Raw genomic sequence first — 16,642 nt, 5'->3', positions numbered from 1 at the left:
GAACTAAATATTAAAACAGTGGTAGGTAGGTAAAGAGGGCGAAAATAAATAATATAAGATAAAAATTAGAATTAACAATATAACAAATATATAGAATACCTACGTTAAATATAATAAATATATAATATCTATAGTCACGAACAAGTTAATTCCGGTCCGATAGCCACAGCTTTTTTTAGACAGCAGCAGCAACCAGGTCTTGTTGGGATTAATCCGGTTTCCTCACGATGTGTTCCTTCATCAAATGATATTTCGTACATAAGTTCCGAAAAACTCATTCGTACGAGCCGGGGTTGGAACCCGCGACCTCCGGATTGAAGACGCACGCTCTTACCCGCTAGGCCACCAGCGTTTCCTTCGCGCACCTAATGAGAGATATAAGTACTTTACGTTACTAAGCAAATCGTTGTAATTCTTGTATTATAACGATGAAAGTTAATTTCTCATTATGTTAATTGTATTATTAACGATTTGTGTCGTAATTTTGGATTATAGTTGATATTTTGATGATATAAATAGGAATGATTAGCCTAGTCCGACATCAGTCACTTGAGCTGCCTGCAATTGAAGAATTCACCTTCAACCCTCAAAATGAAACTGGTAAGTCACTTTTAAATTATGAAATTAATAGTTTTATTTTTGTTTAAAAAATACGAATGGGTACATATTAGCCAACTGCTATGATTTTATTTTTAAATAATCTAAAATATTATTTTTGTTGCGCTTTTTCTATTTATTCATATCTAGAAGATGTATCATGATAATTGTTGTGGGAATAGAACCTCTCCTTCTATTTGTAATTATATTTGACATGGGTTGAAGTTTTGAAACAATCATACCTATACTAGCTCAAATATTTAACTCGGACAAGGAAACGATTAAAAAAACATCGCCTTTCTTGATTTAATCTGTCTAAAAGAGGGTCGTTTAATACAAGCAGTTTAACAAAGTTTTTGCAGCAGATAAAACAGTCGTGTTCGTGGCCCGTTAGATAAATCTATACACCCCGTGTCCCCAGTAACTAACAAATGCTTTCTCCAGTTCGTAGTAGCCGTCTGCCTGATCGCCGCCGCCGCGGCCGCGCCCGGGAGCCCCGCTGAGACCTCGGCCCGTCGCGCTCTCCCGGCGCTCCAGCACGAGGAGATCCACGACGAGTTCGGGCAGTACGCGCTCCGCTACGTCACGGCCGAGGGCACGGTTGTCTCCGAGCGAGGCCGCCTGGTCCCTACTCCTGATGGGAAGGCCTACGTGCTCATCACCGAGGGTGAGACTTCTTTCATCGGTGACGATGGAAAGACCTACGTGACCAAGTACAGCGCCGGCCTGGATGGTACCCGCGTCGAGGGCGCTCATCTTCCCACCCCTGTTGAAGCTACCGCTTAATAAATTTGCTTGATATTGAAAAGAAAAAAGGTTTATTTTCTTCTACCCATAGTACCCATTTCTTCTAGTCATTGTAAAAGCCTTACCACGCGCCTAGGGTACCTATGTATACTCTACTCAAGAATTAGATCTCCTGAAGAAAATCTTACACATTTTTAATCACTTTTAAACATTATGGGAGATACAATGGTAGGTGTTTGACAACAGGGAATTATGTTAAATGTTGGCAGTAAAGTACTTACATAAAAAAACTGCTTGTATATAGTGCTTGTGTAGTAGTGTAGATGTGTAGTGGTATTTTGAAATACTATCATATACTTACTCCGACATACGACACACAAAGCTAAAGAACCAATACACCTAAGGGGGCATTAATCAAGTACATAATACCTTTAATCGACACACTTAAAATAATTTTGACCATCAAACGGCTTTGTGCATAAAATATGAGAATACACTATGTGCGATCAGGCTTAGGTATATTTTTAAATATGAACCAACAAACTTTTAAGGAGTGTCAACTCTAGCCAATTATCACTAGACACAAGGCCTTTTCTAGTGATAATTGGCTAAACTTGTAAGGCTAAAGCCTAATTTAAGTCAAATAAAGCTATTTTCAGAACCTCACCTAATCACCTAGCTTGGAATGCGGACTACAATGACTACATGCAAATCCATTTAGACAGCACGTTAATTGACGGCAGTTTTTAATTGATATTTGATTGAAGTCACCGGGTGACGTAGGTACAAGGTCCTATGAATCACAGCCTTGCCTAGATTTGGTCACCATTTTGCGTATAGTAAAGGTAGTTTTACACGATACATAGAGAACCCTGTTAGGTACTATTGGCAAATCATTTTCAACCCAATTGCTCGTAGCTTTTAGGCTCATAATCCTAGATATTAAACAGCGACCTTTTTTAATTATAATTATTATCGAACTTGTGCGGTAGGTATAATCCGATTATCCGATTGACACCTGGTAAAGGTCGCGGGAGTCCGCTGGATGCGAGTGACGCAAGAACGGTCATTGTGGCACTCTTAGGGGGAGGCCTATGTCCGGCAGTGGACGTCCTCTGGCTGATATGATGATGATGATGATGACCTACCTTTAAAGTAAAACAGAAGTTACTACGTAACCAAAGTAGTAAATCGTGTAACCTAGTCCTTATACAGAGTTTATGCGCCGCGCCGACGGCCTTATATGGAAACGAATTAGGGCTGGCACAGACGGGTGAATGTGAGCGCGCGAACGGGCGCCGGACGCTCGCCCACGTGTGACTGTCATGTGACTAAACTTGCAAGGTTTTTTAATTTTCTTTAAGGATTTCTACTTTACTTAATATTTGAAATCGATTGGTCACTTTAAATAGACGTGATAATTTTGTTTTCTGCTAGATTTTGCTCGCTAAGAACTAATTCATTAACAGCACTTCCTTGCCGGCAATTTCACCATCCGTTTAATTTTTAGAGTAAATAGAATTTAGATACAGGTTAGTGTCAGTTTTTTTAGCTACATCTCATTAGTTGGTTTGCTTGAGTGAGTAACAAGCATGTCGGTAAGTAGATAAATTGCCATTGGCATCATCATGAGCCTATATAGTGTAGTGAAACAGGTACCTGTAAATGATAGAGTCTTCTAACACTTTATAACACGAGGAAAATCTAGATATTAAGGCGTGCTTTTCCCGTACGAGCTAAGCGAACCAGTTTTTTGAATCCATCGGAAATATAAGAAACAATGTTTTAAAATTGTGAAAAAAATATATCTTATACTTAAGGATCTGGCAGATATGTTTTGGATCTCAAAAACATGATTAGATAAACTTTGCTCGATAGAAAAAAATTCCAAAGTTACGCCTTTTTTTAACAATAAATCAATCTCAGAGCTACAATACAAACTTTTTTGACTTGTTTTTTACATAAATGTATAGGTAATAAGATAATCTAGATGATTTGGATCACTTTGTCTCGGTAACATCATTAAAATAATTTCTATGTTTCAATACCTACTAAATCCGCAACCGCCATCACTCGCGAACGCACTTACGCCCTCTTCAGTCGCGCGGCAGCGCTTGTAGAGGACGGACCTGCGTCAGTATGTTCCGCGCGGTCACGTGATTTTACCATTTACAAACAATGGGAAACAAAGCATATGAAACGTAAGAAAAAGTCACTAAGTGCTATAAAAACACACTTTCTGATAACAGAAGCATCTAATACTTTACGAGGTGCTTGAAAGCGCCTAGCTTTCCTACATCAACAGTTAAAATATTTCAGTATTTTCACTAGGTCAGCAACCAATTTCAATGTAGGTAAATAATATTATATTTCTAGATAATATAATTGTGAGTATGTAAGTATGATATATTTACAGTATTTCACCTTTACTGATATACCTACATCCGATCTGCAAAATGATTATATTAATTCGTGCTCTTTGACTCCTTTGAAAATCAGAAATTATTTATTTGTATTGATACAGTATGGGGATGTTACAATATATGTATAGTGTTACGCTTTTAGTATGAGGGTGCCGAAGGCGCCCGGCTTTGGATCGCATGCAACGCGCCACGCCCGTCAAGCGTGCAAATTCATCATCATAATCATAAATTTAAATAAATATAAAATGTCAAATTGAAATAATTGAAAAAATTACCCTAATAGGCATATCACAATACAATTATTTAAGAACTAAATACATATCACTAATTTTAATATTTGACCACGGTCGACATGAATTAAATATAATTGAGAGTTCAAGGTGCCTACAGGCAGTTCATCTTGCGCTTGGTTGTATTAGTCTTGTTCGAGAAACTGAACACGGTGAAAAATAGAGATAATACTCCTAAAAATACGTGTGATACCTCATTAGATTCGTCATAATGCCTAGAAAAATGCATTCGAAGCGTGTAGTGGCACACACAAAATATCAAAAGTTATAAGCAAAAAAAGGGGGAAAAAGTAGAGATCTTTAATTTCCCCAATATCTCAAAAAGTATTCATATTACGGTGCGAGATGGGTGGAGGGTGCTCGACCAAATGTCATAGAGGGCCCCAAGACAAAAAAAACTGCAGTTAAATTTTTTCAAAATGGCCGACTTTATTTTTTATTTTTTTCAAGTTGGTCCGAGCGCGCTGAGATTTGGCATGGCGAAAGATAAAGGCCTCTAGATTCCTATGAAAAAAAATTTTTTTGGAAAAAATCTAAGATGGCGGAAATAATGGTCATTTTAATTTTGTATGGCAACTTTTAAACGGTGCGAGATGGGTGGGGGGTGCTCGATCAAATGTCATAGAGGGCCCCAAGACAAAACAAACTGCATTTAAACATTTTCAAACAGGCCGACTTTTTTTTTAATTTTTTTCAAGTTGGTCCGAGCGCGCTGAGATTTGACATGCGGCGAGCTTGGGGGCCCAAAATTACCATGTGAAAAGAAATTTTTGGAAAAATCCAGAATGGCGGCGGACACGGGCCAAATTCAAATTTCCAAGTAGGTTAGGCGAGCCCGAAGGGCGAGCTTCAGGCTGGGAGGCCGAAGGCCGACCCCGCGGAGGGCCGTCAGGCCCGGAACTTTATCTCGAATGTCCAAGCATGCTCCACCCCCAGTAATTTTGGGCGAGGCCGAAGGCCGAGCTGCGGGAATGACGAACAAAGCAAAATCCTATACAAAAAGTGTGTTAAGCGAGCCCGAAGGGCGAGCTTCAGGCAGGGAGGCCAAAGGCCGACCCCAGTGGATGGCCGAAGGCCCGGAGCCTCCACCCCGACTCCCAAAACGCGAGGCCGAAGGCCGAGCTGCGTGAATGCAGTTCCTCCAAACGTCCTACAAAGTCAACTTTCTTGATAAGCGGAGCCGGCGGGCCGAAGGCCCGACGGCGAAGCGTCAAGGCTCGCGAAGGCCGAAGGCCGAGCTCCGCGTTGGGCCGAAGGCCCGAAGCGTCACACGTGTGGAGGAAGTTGGAGCTGAAACACGACCCAATAGGAAAAGTTACGATTTCCCAAGCACGCGAGGCCGAAGGCCGAGCTGCGGGAATGAAGTTCTCGCATGCGGATCTTTTCTTTCTATCAAAAGTACAACTTTATTTATTTCTCCCTTTGGAAAACAAACTACTACACAACAATAACAACAGCAGGAATGGACTGCTACCAACAATGTGGGTTAGGTTAGGTTAGAACTGCGACCCTCACAGAAACGGACTGCTACCAGAAAAGTGGGTTAGGTTAGGTTAGAACTGCGACCCTCACAGGAACGGACTGCTACCAGAAAAGTGGGTTAGGTTAGGTTAGAACTGCGAACCCTACAGAAACGGACTGCTACCAGAAAAGTGGGTTAGGTTAATAGTTACAACAGCACAAACAACAGTAACAACAACACGTCAACAACAGCACCAACAGCAAACAACACGCGTACCGCGGGGCCCTCGGGCCCCGCGCACAGGGCAAAATCTAGTTAATATTATTAAAGAGGAGGATATTTCCAATACAACATTATATACTTGCAGGACTGTATCTCCATTATTTATACTTTTTATTCAACGCTGAACACAGTCCTCCACGCCTCATTTTCGGCGTGAAAAAGCGATTACGTAACATTCAATATAATTTTAAAGGTATTAAATATTCATTGAAAATTAAAAAAAAATTATGGTGTATTTAAAACATGTCAATAAATGTACTACTTGTAGAAATTTATCTTAAAGTTATTTAGGCAATTGTTAATTAACAAAATTTTCTCAAACTTCCTTCTTTATTGAAAACGAAAAAAAAATTATAAATAACTATCGTAAAATTTTGTCGCTCTTCTCATATAAATGCTTAATAAGATCACATTATAAAAAATTTAATACGTTTTAAGACGCTATTTTGGGTTTTACACATTATTACGCGATCAAGATCATAAAAAAAAACATTTAGTAAACTTTACTAAATCAGATTATTTGTGAAGGGTGCGGAATACGGGGTGTGATTACAGGGAGTTCAAAATAAGGCGGGTATAAGACAATTTTTTTTAATATTTTGTGTTATTCAGTCAGTTACGTGGTCTTTCACTATCGGCCTCATCTGAGAATTCAAAGTCGCTCAACGAGCTATGGAGAGGGCTATGCTCGGAGTTTCTCTGCGTGATCAAATCAGAAATGAGGAGATCCGTAGACGAACTAAAGTCACCGACATATACTGTGTGCATATTTATTTGCGTTATTTGACATCTGTCACTCACAACAGCAATACAACGTAAAATGTCTCGCACATCGAAATCACAAAGGAAAACAATTGCACTACGAACGTTTACGTTCTACGTCTTTTTTTTAATTTTAGGGCTAGCCGGACACCACCTTTATGAATCGGTAGTCGAGTAATCGTAATCGAGTAAATCGATATGAATTTTTCATTTTTCTTTTAATAAAAATAAGGAAAAGGTGGATAATCAACTGTAAATATGGATATATTTATCGTCACCTAACAGACAACAAATTTGACACAGAAATAACATAAATAAACTTTAAAATAGATCCCCAGTTAGTTTAGATTTTGACAATGGGTGCGACCTACTCGGTCGGTGTATTAAATGCCTTGCGCGAAAACCATATAATTCTAGCTTTATTTAAATCGCAAATAAAAATTCATTATACGTCACAATTCGATACCTCAGTCTACGTGCCATCCAATCGTAATCGCTTGCTGTGACTATCGATTTGGGTTAGTTACATCTCTATACAGAATGTCCAGTAATTAATGGACAACCTTCTAACCATCAACAGGGCAGCTTAGGCTGGTCCAGAAAATGCACTTATAGGTCTAGTAAAAGTTTCGTGGTTTTCGAGATAATCGCACTTTTGTTTTTTTTACTAGTTAGCACCATACTTCACTTTAAATACCATCTAGGCCATATCTTTATTTGTAGAAATGTAAATAGCATGTGTGATACCATTTTAGAATCAGTATTAGATAAACTATTTTTAAGAAAGTTGGCCACTCTGTTCTCCATACATTTTTTTTCACCACAAGCGACCAGACTTCTTGAAAATGTTATATATATATATATATATGGGCAGGCCACATTGCGCGCAGAGAAGATGGCCGATGGTGTCGAAAAGTGCTCGAGTGGAGACCACGGACTAGCAAGCGCAGCGTAGGACGTCCACCCACAAGATGGACAGACGACCTTGTTAAGGCCGTCGGAAGACGCTGGATGCGGGTCGCTTCCGACCGGAATGGAGGTCCAAGGGGAAGGCCTATGTTCAGCAGTGGACATCTTATGGCTTATCTGAGATGATGATGATGAGTCAGTTACAACTTAATTAAAAAATATATATATAATGTACTTAATAAAATGTAGGTACCATCGGTGCGCGAGTTTGACTCGCACTTAATTGAATTATTTTCTTGAAAACATTGTTTCGTTAAAATTGTGTGATCATTAAAGTAGGTATAAAGTCGATAGGTATTGTAAACAATAATTTATTAAGTTAGGCAACAATAGTTATTTGTACAACTAGAGATCAAAGTTTGATATTTCTTCGAGTGCTTATTTTGAGTCCCGTGCAAGCGAAAGATTCTATAATAGATTCACGAGCGTAGCGAGTGAATCTAATTTAGAATCTTGAGCGTAGTAAGGGATTCAAAAGCGCACGAGATGTAAATAACTTTGATCTCGTGTAGTACACAAAAATTTTCACCCTAAGCAGTGAGAACATACCTAGAGGGACAGAGATAAAAAGCAAAATCGCATTTTGCTCACTGTTTTTAAGAAGCAAAGTACCCTTGTTCGAGCTGCTGAGGTGAAAAAGTATTGGAAATTGTGATAATGAGACCCACCAAAAACATTTTCATGTAAAATGTTGCCAAGAAGAAACCATAAGGCTTGCACTGACAAAAAGTTATCAGAAATTTACTTTGAAACTGTTTTTTTTTGTTTTTAGAGCTTATAAATAAGTACTACTGATAAGTAACAACGTTTTAATTTCACGGCAGCGTTATTGAGTTAAAGGAATCTGTAAAGTAAAATTATTGATTAAGGTTAATAACCTTTATAAATAGAACCCTTAATTGACCGTCTCCTTTAAAATTGTTACTTTCCTTTAGGTACTTTAACTCGAACACGCTGCCATGAAATTAAAACGTTCTTTACTGATCAATAATAAGTACACATGTCTATATAAAAATAATAATTCTACATGAAATGATCAGAAATACGCAATGCAAAAAATACATACGTACATATACAATAAAAACTCTAAAACGTGACCATTTCCCGGTCTAGTTAAAATACTGCCATCATAAGATCATTATACTGTGACCCGTCTGCTATGTTTACCGTGCGCGGCGCGCGCTCACGATCTCGGCGAGCGGGTCGCGGGACGCGCGGGCGGGGCTTCACAGTTTGCCGCGCACCTCACCCCCTCAGATTCGTTGATGAGTCGAATCATATCGCCTTAAACAGGTCCCATCACAGAGAAAGGCCAAGGTCTGGTTCAGTTTACATATTATTTACTTATCTACATTATCTATAGATTTTTTACCTACCTAATGGTTAATGAGACGTTAATAAGACCAAAACAAACAATAAATAAACTTCGTATGATGAAGACGTACTTATTTAAATCTAAAATTGATTTTACTTTTAATACATAGGTAAATTTAGTCATATTTTATCTAATAAGTCACAGTCGTATTTGAATATGATTAAACTATCAAGTTTCGATACTCGCAAGTGATTGTGTCCGTTCGCCCGGAAAGAAAAGAAACTGATTAACCGTGAACTTCTCAAATGTAAATTATTGAACTTTGCATTTTTTGCTGACCGTAGTCAGTAACCTAGAGACACCGCGTGACGTCTTAAACCATCAAGTTTTTGCCGAGAATGCATCGCTGTCACTGCCTATTTGGACACAATGGACAAGCCATGTCATTATGTCATTGTTTCGTTTACGGATTCATGTTTTAATCATTTTGATGCGCAATCTACCGAGCGCCTGATACAACTAGGGAACGAATCAAATTATTTTTATGAGAGGATCATGGACGACATTTTTTCCATAGTAGTCCCCATTTTTCTCCCTGGGTATTCAAATTATGAAAAATATGTTTACACAATTTATTGTATGTTAACCAAAGCTCTATGTTTGTCTTTTTTGATTATTATAAGAGTTGGGAGCGATAAAATATAAATACTATTTTTATAAAACACATCACATTAAAGTGATTTCATTAAGATTAACTGCTACATACAATATCAACTAATAAATGCACGTACGTACGTAACGTACGAACAGTAATCTTTACTGCTTGGTTCAATAGGCTCATATGGAACTGTTTAAGAGCCAACGGGAGTGGTCATTCCTCCATACAAACGTACTCCTCGTTTTCCTCCGTGGTTTTTGAAGCTAGAGCAATGATTTTTTCAACACAGATTAATATTGTCAATATCTGTGTCGGACCGTTTTGCTTTTTTTGATATTTTTATTTTTTAAGGCGCTAGAGCCCTTCAAAAATGGCCAAAATGGCCTAATTGACTATGCCGCAATGAGAGGCGTGGCATTCAAAACTGATATCAATTAGCCAAAAAAGCAAAACGGTCCGACACAGATAATTTCATAATCATTTAGATTTCCAAATTTGGTTACGATTGGTTAAGTTTTGGAGGAGGAAACAGAGGAGTACGAAACCTCGATTTTTGAGATTTTTACGCAGGATTTTTCGCCTTGTCCTTATCGCACTACTTTTAGGTGCCGCTTCCGTTAGCGAGACGGGTATATTTACCTAAAATATTTAAAACACAGCTCCTGTTCGCCTTAATGCAATTTCAATTGTTTTTCTCAGTGATAATAATTATGTACATTTACATGACATAAATGGCGGGTCTGGACCAGCGCCTGATGTTTTGTCAATAGCATTAAAAATAAAGCTTCCGTGTAGGTTTGCTTTATTGCGCACTGGCAACCTTACACCATAACGTATACCACGCGTGGCTACCAATTTACAATGGAAATACACTGTTAGCATAATTATTGTGACAGGAATGCCAAGAGGAATGAGATCAGCTGCCTGTTAAGGCACTGAGCTAATAACAAAACAGTACCGCTTGTCTGATTAGTTTTAATTTATTTTTGGCACCATGAGCCTATAGAGTATTGTAAAGGCTCATTAGGATATGGAAAAAAAATATCACGTTTCAATTCGCATGATTTCATAATTAAATTTAGTTAGTTTACCTACTTTAAATAAATAAATGGTTGTTTTTATCGTTTTAAACATTAAAAGATATTATGAGGATTTAAAAGCATGAGACTGCGGGCTTTGAGGACGCCAAAAATGCTTTTAAAATTGCTTGCCCAGGCAAACAATTTCCAGACAACCCAAATTCACAAAGGAGTTGGGATAATGTTTACTGTGATTTAACTTACAATACTCTCCTAAACAACTGTACAGGTCCAGACCGCGCGAGGCTTTTGGCGGTCGGAGCCCGGGAAGCCGGTTACTGGCTACATGCCCATCCTTCGCCCAATACTGGTACTTTCTTGGATCCGGCCTCCCTTAGACTGGCGACTGGTTTGCGACTCGGGGTTTCGGTGTGTACGCCACACATATGCTCTTGTGGCACGGACGTGGACCGACTGGGACACCACGGATTATCTTGTCAAAAAAGTGCAGGCCGTTTTTCGAGACATGCGTCGCTTAATGACATAGTCCGTCGGTCTCTTGCCACCATCAATGTGCCTGCTCTTCTTGAGCCGACTGGCATTATCAGAGATGATGGTAAGAGGCCCGATGGAGTGTCCTTAGTTCCTTGGAGCTTGGGACGGATGTTGGTGTGGGATGCTACCTGCGTAGACACACTGGCACCGTCCCACCTCCAACGGACTACTGTAAAAGCGGGCGGAGCGGCGGAAAGCGCCGAAATTCTAAAACGTAACAAATATAAGAGCCTCGGTAGAGAGTACCATTTTGTACCATTTGGTGTTGAAACTCTAGGTCCATGGGGTCCCAGCGCGCATAAGTTGTTCGCAGAAATCGCGAAGCGTCTGGTTGACGTAACTGGTGACCGAAGAGCTGGCGGCTACCTCGCACAACGTATCAGCATTGCGATACAGCGAGGAAATGCCGCCAGCATCCTTGGTACAATGCCTCAAGGGCCTATTTTAGATTTAAGCTAGTTATTAATTTCGTTTAGTAGTACCACTGTATATATATTGTATGTAAATAAATGTTTTCTACCCACAAAGCATGCCAGCTTTAACGTTACTTATTAATTATTAAAATGTTAGATTATGGATTTCCTTAGTAGGTACCTACTAGTATTATAATATACATAATTCTAGTTCATATTATGATCTGTGTTAGTACCTACCTAATTAACGTTTAGACGTCAAAGCAAAAAACATATCTCAATCAAATGGGTTCAGATTTTTTAGTACCTGATGAAAATTTACTTTTTGAAGAAATTTACACCTGTAGCAATTCGGACATACTTAGAAGCATCATTACGTTAGAAGAATGAAAATGAAAATAATTTATGGATTCACAATAATAATACTATAATAGGTAAGTATTGAAATCCTGGTTTATGTTCTGTGTATTCTCTTTTGTTTTTTTTTGTCGTGGTGGTTTCAGGGTGGGTAGCTTTTCGTTTCTTAGTCTGGCGGTCAAAAGGTTAAAATGGATTATTTCAAATAGACTAATAGGTAGTTAAATTCGTTGAACAAATTGTACCTAAGTGCGTAGTAGTTTGCTATAAGTTTAATTTCGATAAGAGTGGAAATTTAGGTACCTAGGTCATTGGCCTTTGCGTCTCTTGCAGACGATTTCTGGTGTAAGATATTACACCGCCTGGGACGGAATTAAGGAAACGCAGGACTGCCCATCACCTGAATTACCATCTCAACTTCACTGTCTAATCCCACAGGAAAGGCGAGCCAATCCGTGTGGAGACAGGTCTTATGGCTCCTCTTCACGTTGGGCCAACGCCAACGAGGGACGCAGCCATGCGGTAAAATGAGATAGCAATATCACTTGCTCCCTCTAACGCATAAATGCGTCCCTCGTTGGCGTTGGCGTTGGCCCAAGGTGAAGAGGAGCCATTAGGTAGGTAAGAGTGGAGATTTAGGATACTTCTGGAAGCTACTACATAAAAATTGACATGATGTAACTTTCTGACGTTTTTGTTCGTAAGGATAACTTTTGAATTGAAATACATCATATTAGATCGTCATCATCCTCTAAAGGCGTACGGAATACATCAGTGTTTCACGCTGAACTAGAAAGGCCTTCAAGCAATTAAAAAAAAAACTAGCACAATACAATAGTTGTAGATGCAATTCAAAAGATACCTTGGAACTTTGCCGAGTGACGTCATATCTGTGAACCTATATCTCATAATCGGAATTTGCACTGAAGGTGCCTGCAGCAATGAACTAGGCCCTAACTTTATTACAAAAGACTTTGAACCCTAAATCAATACAAATATGGTCTACAATGTCAAAGTTTCCGCGTGTCCGGCGGCCGTGGGAGCCGCCTACGACGAAGTGGGCGGTAGGGCGCAAATCCGCATTGCGAGAAATAGGTACCAACCTTGTATGTCATGTTTTAATAGTAATTAATATTCCGTAAACATAGAAGCTTAATGCATGTAAGGTGCCGAAACATATGTGAAGCTATTACATTACCTACTACTATAGATAAATGAAAATTAAGACGAAAACTGAAGCGCATAATATAATATTTTTCACCACACCAGCTCGGAAAGAATTACTTTGCACTTCAAAAACGGATAGACTTTGCTATCAGTAATTCACATGTGAGGCAAAGTAATCAAATGCAAATTTTGAGTTGTTTTCTTATGTTTGCTAGTAGAATTGAATTTTAAATGATGATTTTGGATGATAAATATTTAATAACATTCATTTGAATTTGATTTGGTTTGATTTTGTTTGATATTTTACATTTAATATTTGCTTCGGGTTGGTGTGGTGAAAAATGTTGTGTTTCACTCAGGGGCAAATTTTGTTTAACCCTCGTGCTTTGAAAACCTCGCAACGCTCAAGATTCCATTTTTCGAACCACTCGCTACGCTCGTGGTTCTATTTTGGAATCTTTCGCTTGCTCGGGTATCAATATTAGCACGAGCGGTTAAACAACAACTTTGCCCCCGAGTGAAACAAATAACTATTGCAGCAACAATAATTGTTGCTGCAAGATTATTCGTTTTGTGGTAACTAGAGGCCTATTCGAACGTAAGTTTGATGTTAAAATGATATCTAAAGGATGTAATTTTGAAGCCAATTCGAACGTAGTTACACTGACAGCAAAATGACTAAAAGATGTCATTTAGTTATCACGGGTCTCGCTAATACATGTACGAGCGAAAATAGCGAAATACACTCATGTCTTTAGCGAATCTTGTCATCCTAGCAACATAATGTCAAGTTCTAGGGATTAATATAACCGCATTTATTTTATATTTGTAATTCAAATAATTAATTAAGTATATCAATTATGAGCGATCTAGTCACATCAAGAATGCGGCACATCTTACCTACTCGTTCATTTATTTTCACCTCACCTATTCAGAAAAGGGCGTTTTCTTCCCTGCTAGGATGGATTTAAGTGGCACTTTACTTCCCTGTCAGGAGGAATTATCACACAATTTACCTAAGTACTCGTACCATACATACGTTTATATATTAAGTATATATTTTCCTCACAACGCACTTCGCGTATGGCATAATTTCTCGAGTCATAACGTACTTGATTCAGCAAAGAATTTCGTCAGTTTGTCAAAAATGACTTACCCCTTTCCCCTGTCCGTGTCCACCAGCTTATTGTTACGTTAAGTGGCCGATTTCATCATAATCTAGGTTAGTGGGTTCTGAAGAGCTTAATATTGGATAACGCGAGTAATGTTGTAATTATTTTACTTGTCGTTAATTAAAAGGCAACGTGGGATTATATGATATTTTATCACTGATCTGTCCTAATATGATGCCATTGAGATTGTTTTGTAAAAAAGGTTTTTAACGTTTTAATGTGTTATTTTAAGATATATTTAATCATCCGCTAGATAGAAGATGCATACAATTATAATATACATACTTAAATAAGTAGGAATGTGGTATAAAACTGAATTGAAGTGCTACAAGAAATTCAACACATACTTGACAAATCGAGTTTCCTCATCTTTGTTGGGTTAATTACAGAATACAAGCACTCCATATAATTTGAACATTTTTAAATGTACTTCTCTTGTTCAAATTAGTCATTAGCGAGTACATCCTACTAATAGTGTAATATTAGCTTTACAGACAGCCATTTAAACTAATCTGTGTTCACAAAAAACTTGCCAGTTTTTCTTACATAAACTGACAGGCTGAGGTGTTTTGACGTATTACTTATCTGTAGGCTATATAATTAAGTTGTTTTAATCTTGTACGCTTGATTGTTCGCTATAAAATATTTTACGGTACCTTTTTTAAGTTTCTGATGTCCGATTACATAAGAGTTTCCGTTTAGAATATGTACGGTCGAAACTATTAATTTATGACCCATTTCGTACCTTGTCACAGAGACAATCAATATGAAAGTCGCTAGAGGGTCCTCATACTATTGTCACTGTGGCAAGGTACAAAATGGGTCATAAATTAAAACTTTCGACTGTACAGTCAAATAATTTAATTTCCTACCCATTTTGTATGTACTTTGTCACAGTGACAAAAGTATGGGGTCTCTAGGTACTTTCATATTGATTGTCTCTGTGACAAGCTACGAAATGAGTCAGATTTTTTTTTTTGTAGGTAAAAAATAAATGGAAAAACATTTTTATTCTTTAAAAACGTTGCAAACATGGACTGGTACTTTTGTAGTTAACGTAATATAATGTCAGCGTATATTTTATTTAAGCCTCATTAAATAATTCAACAGGTAACAGCGGATATTGCAATAAATAAATTTATATCACCGCATTATACAGCGTGGGCCCGAATAACTCAAATAACTTTGGCCATAGATTCCGCTACCTAATTGGAGTAAAAAAAGTTACCGATATATTCCTAATTTCATAAAATTCAGGAGTTGTTAAGTACTATCTGACCTTTGGTGCAACGGAATTTGTTTTTTTTTTGTTCGAAAACTTACTAAATTATAAATGGAAACTTATAGATATTAACATTATTGATATCATAGATTTATTAGGCATCGATCCCTAGTCCGTACACTCCCAGTGAAGCCATTTACTTTGAGGGAAATAAATGAATGCTGGCAACAGGTTTTTGTATACATATAGGTATGTGTGTGTTGCTGAGCGTAAAACACGAGCGTCGCACGCACACAACATTGATCTTGTTTCGGCTTCACTTTTGGCAGGTAAGCCGTATGGGGACTATCTGTCTATGCGTAATACGTTTATGATTGATATATCATTTTATATTCGTTATTGGTATAATAACGAATATATATCAGAAATATATCAGAAATGATTTTATACAATATTTAGGATTTTTGGAATTGGTAAGATTTTCTTTATTGTTATCAATTCTAAATCTGCAGCGAATCTGCGTCCAAATACTACCTATTTCATTTCTAGTAAGAAAAATACCAACTCCTAACAGACATTACTATTTAGTTTAAAACGATTAAATAGTTAAGGTTAAACAATTAAACAAAGCGTAACTGTCAACGTAGAAAGTTCGCATTTCAAAGAGTTCAGATGTAAAGAAACTCATTAGATCGTTTGGATAAGGCATTAAGTGCAAGCCTTGTACGGCGCTTTGGCATGTCGTTGCGAACGTGCACGGTGCACCGCTATGTTGACGGCCTAAGCGCCACTTGTACCTACCATCCCACTAACCCGGGTTACTGGTAACCATGGTAACTCTAGGTTTAACCGGTTAACCCTGTGTTATTGGAATGGTACAAGTGGCCCTAAGAAGAATATATGTGTGTATCCAACTTCGAACAAAAAAATGAGCGGATCTCGAGTAAATACGATTCGACAGATTTAACCAGGTTTAAGACTCCTTTTTTGAAGAACCCAATTCCGTAGCCCCTCGAGAAAATTTCCCCGGAGCGTGCGCGGGAGGAAATGTGCCATTTAGATCGCTAAGCATTTAAGGGTAACATTCCATTTCTGACCGCAGCTGCACTACTAGTACAAATGGGTCAGTGTTATTGTCAGTTTCCATAGTAAAATGAATGGTAGTGCTGATGTCGTTGCAAATGGACTGTCACCTTAAATCTATTTCTAGGAACCTGTGACATTGACCACTT

The 16,642-nt window shown here is 38.2% G+C and overlaps 2 protein-coding genes across 2 annotated transcripts in view; one reads left to right on the top strand and one right to left on the bottom strand.

Annotated features, from left to right (window-relative positions):
• LOC134793837 (uncharacterized) overlaps positions 1-16,642 on the bottom strand; it is a 46,030-nt gene that overhangs the window by 10,528 nt on the left and 18,860 nt on the right. The window lies entirely within an intron of this gene.
• Positions 452-1,412, top strand: LOC134794046 (flexible cuticle protein 12-like). Its single transcript, XM_063765748.1, has 2 exons — positions 452-600; positions 1,042-1,412. The coding sequence occupies exons 1-2, from the start codon at positions 592-594 to the stop codon at positions 1,381-1,383; spliced, it is 351 nt and encodes a 116-aa protein (XP_063621818.1). The 5' UTR covers positions 452-591; the 3' UTR covers positions 1,384-1,412.

The sequence above is a fragment of the Cydia splendana genome, chromosome 9 (assembly GCF_910591565.1).
Source record: "Cydia splendana chromosome 9, ilCydSple1.2, whole genome shotgun sequence".
NCBI classification, from domain to species: domain Eukaryota; kingdom Metazoa; phylum Arthropoda; class Insecta; order Lepidoptera; family Tortricidae; genus Cydia; species Cydia splendana.
Note: the sequence above shows the minus strand (reverse complement) of the source record. Positions and strands in the feature narration are given on the sequence as shown.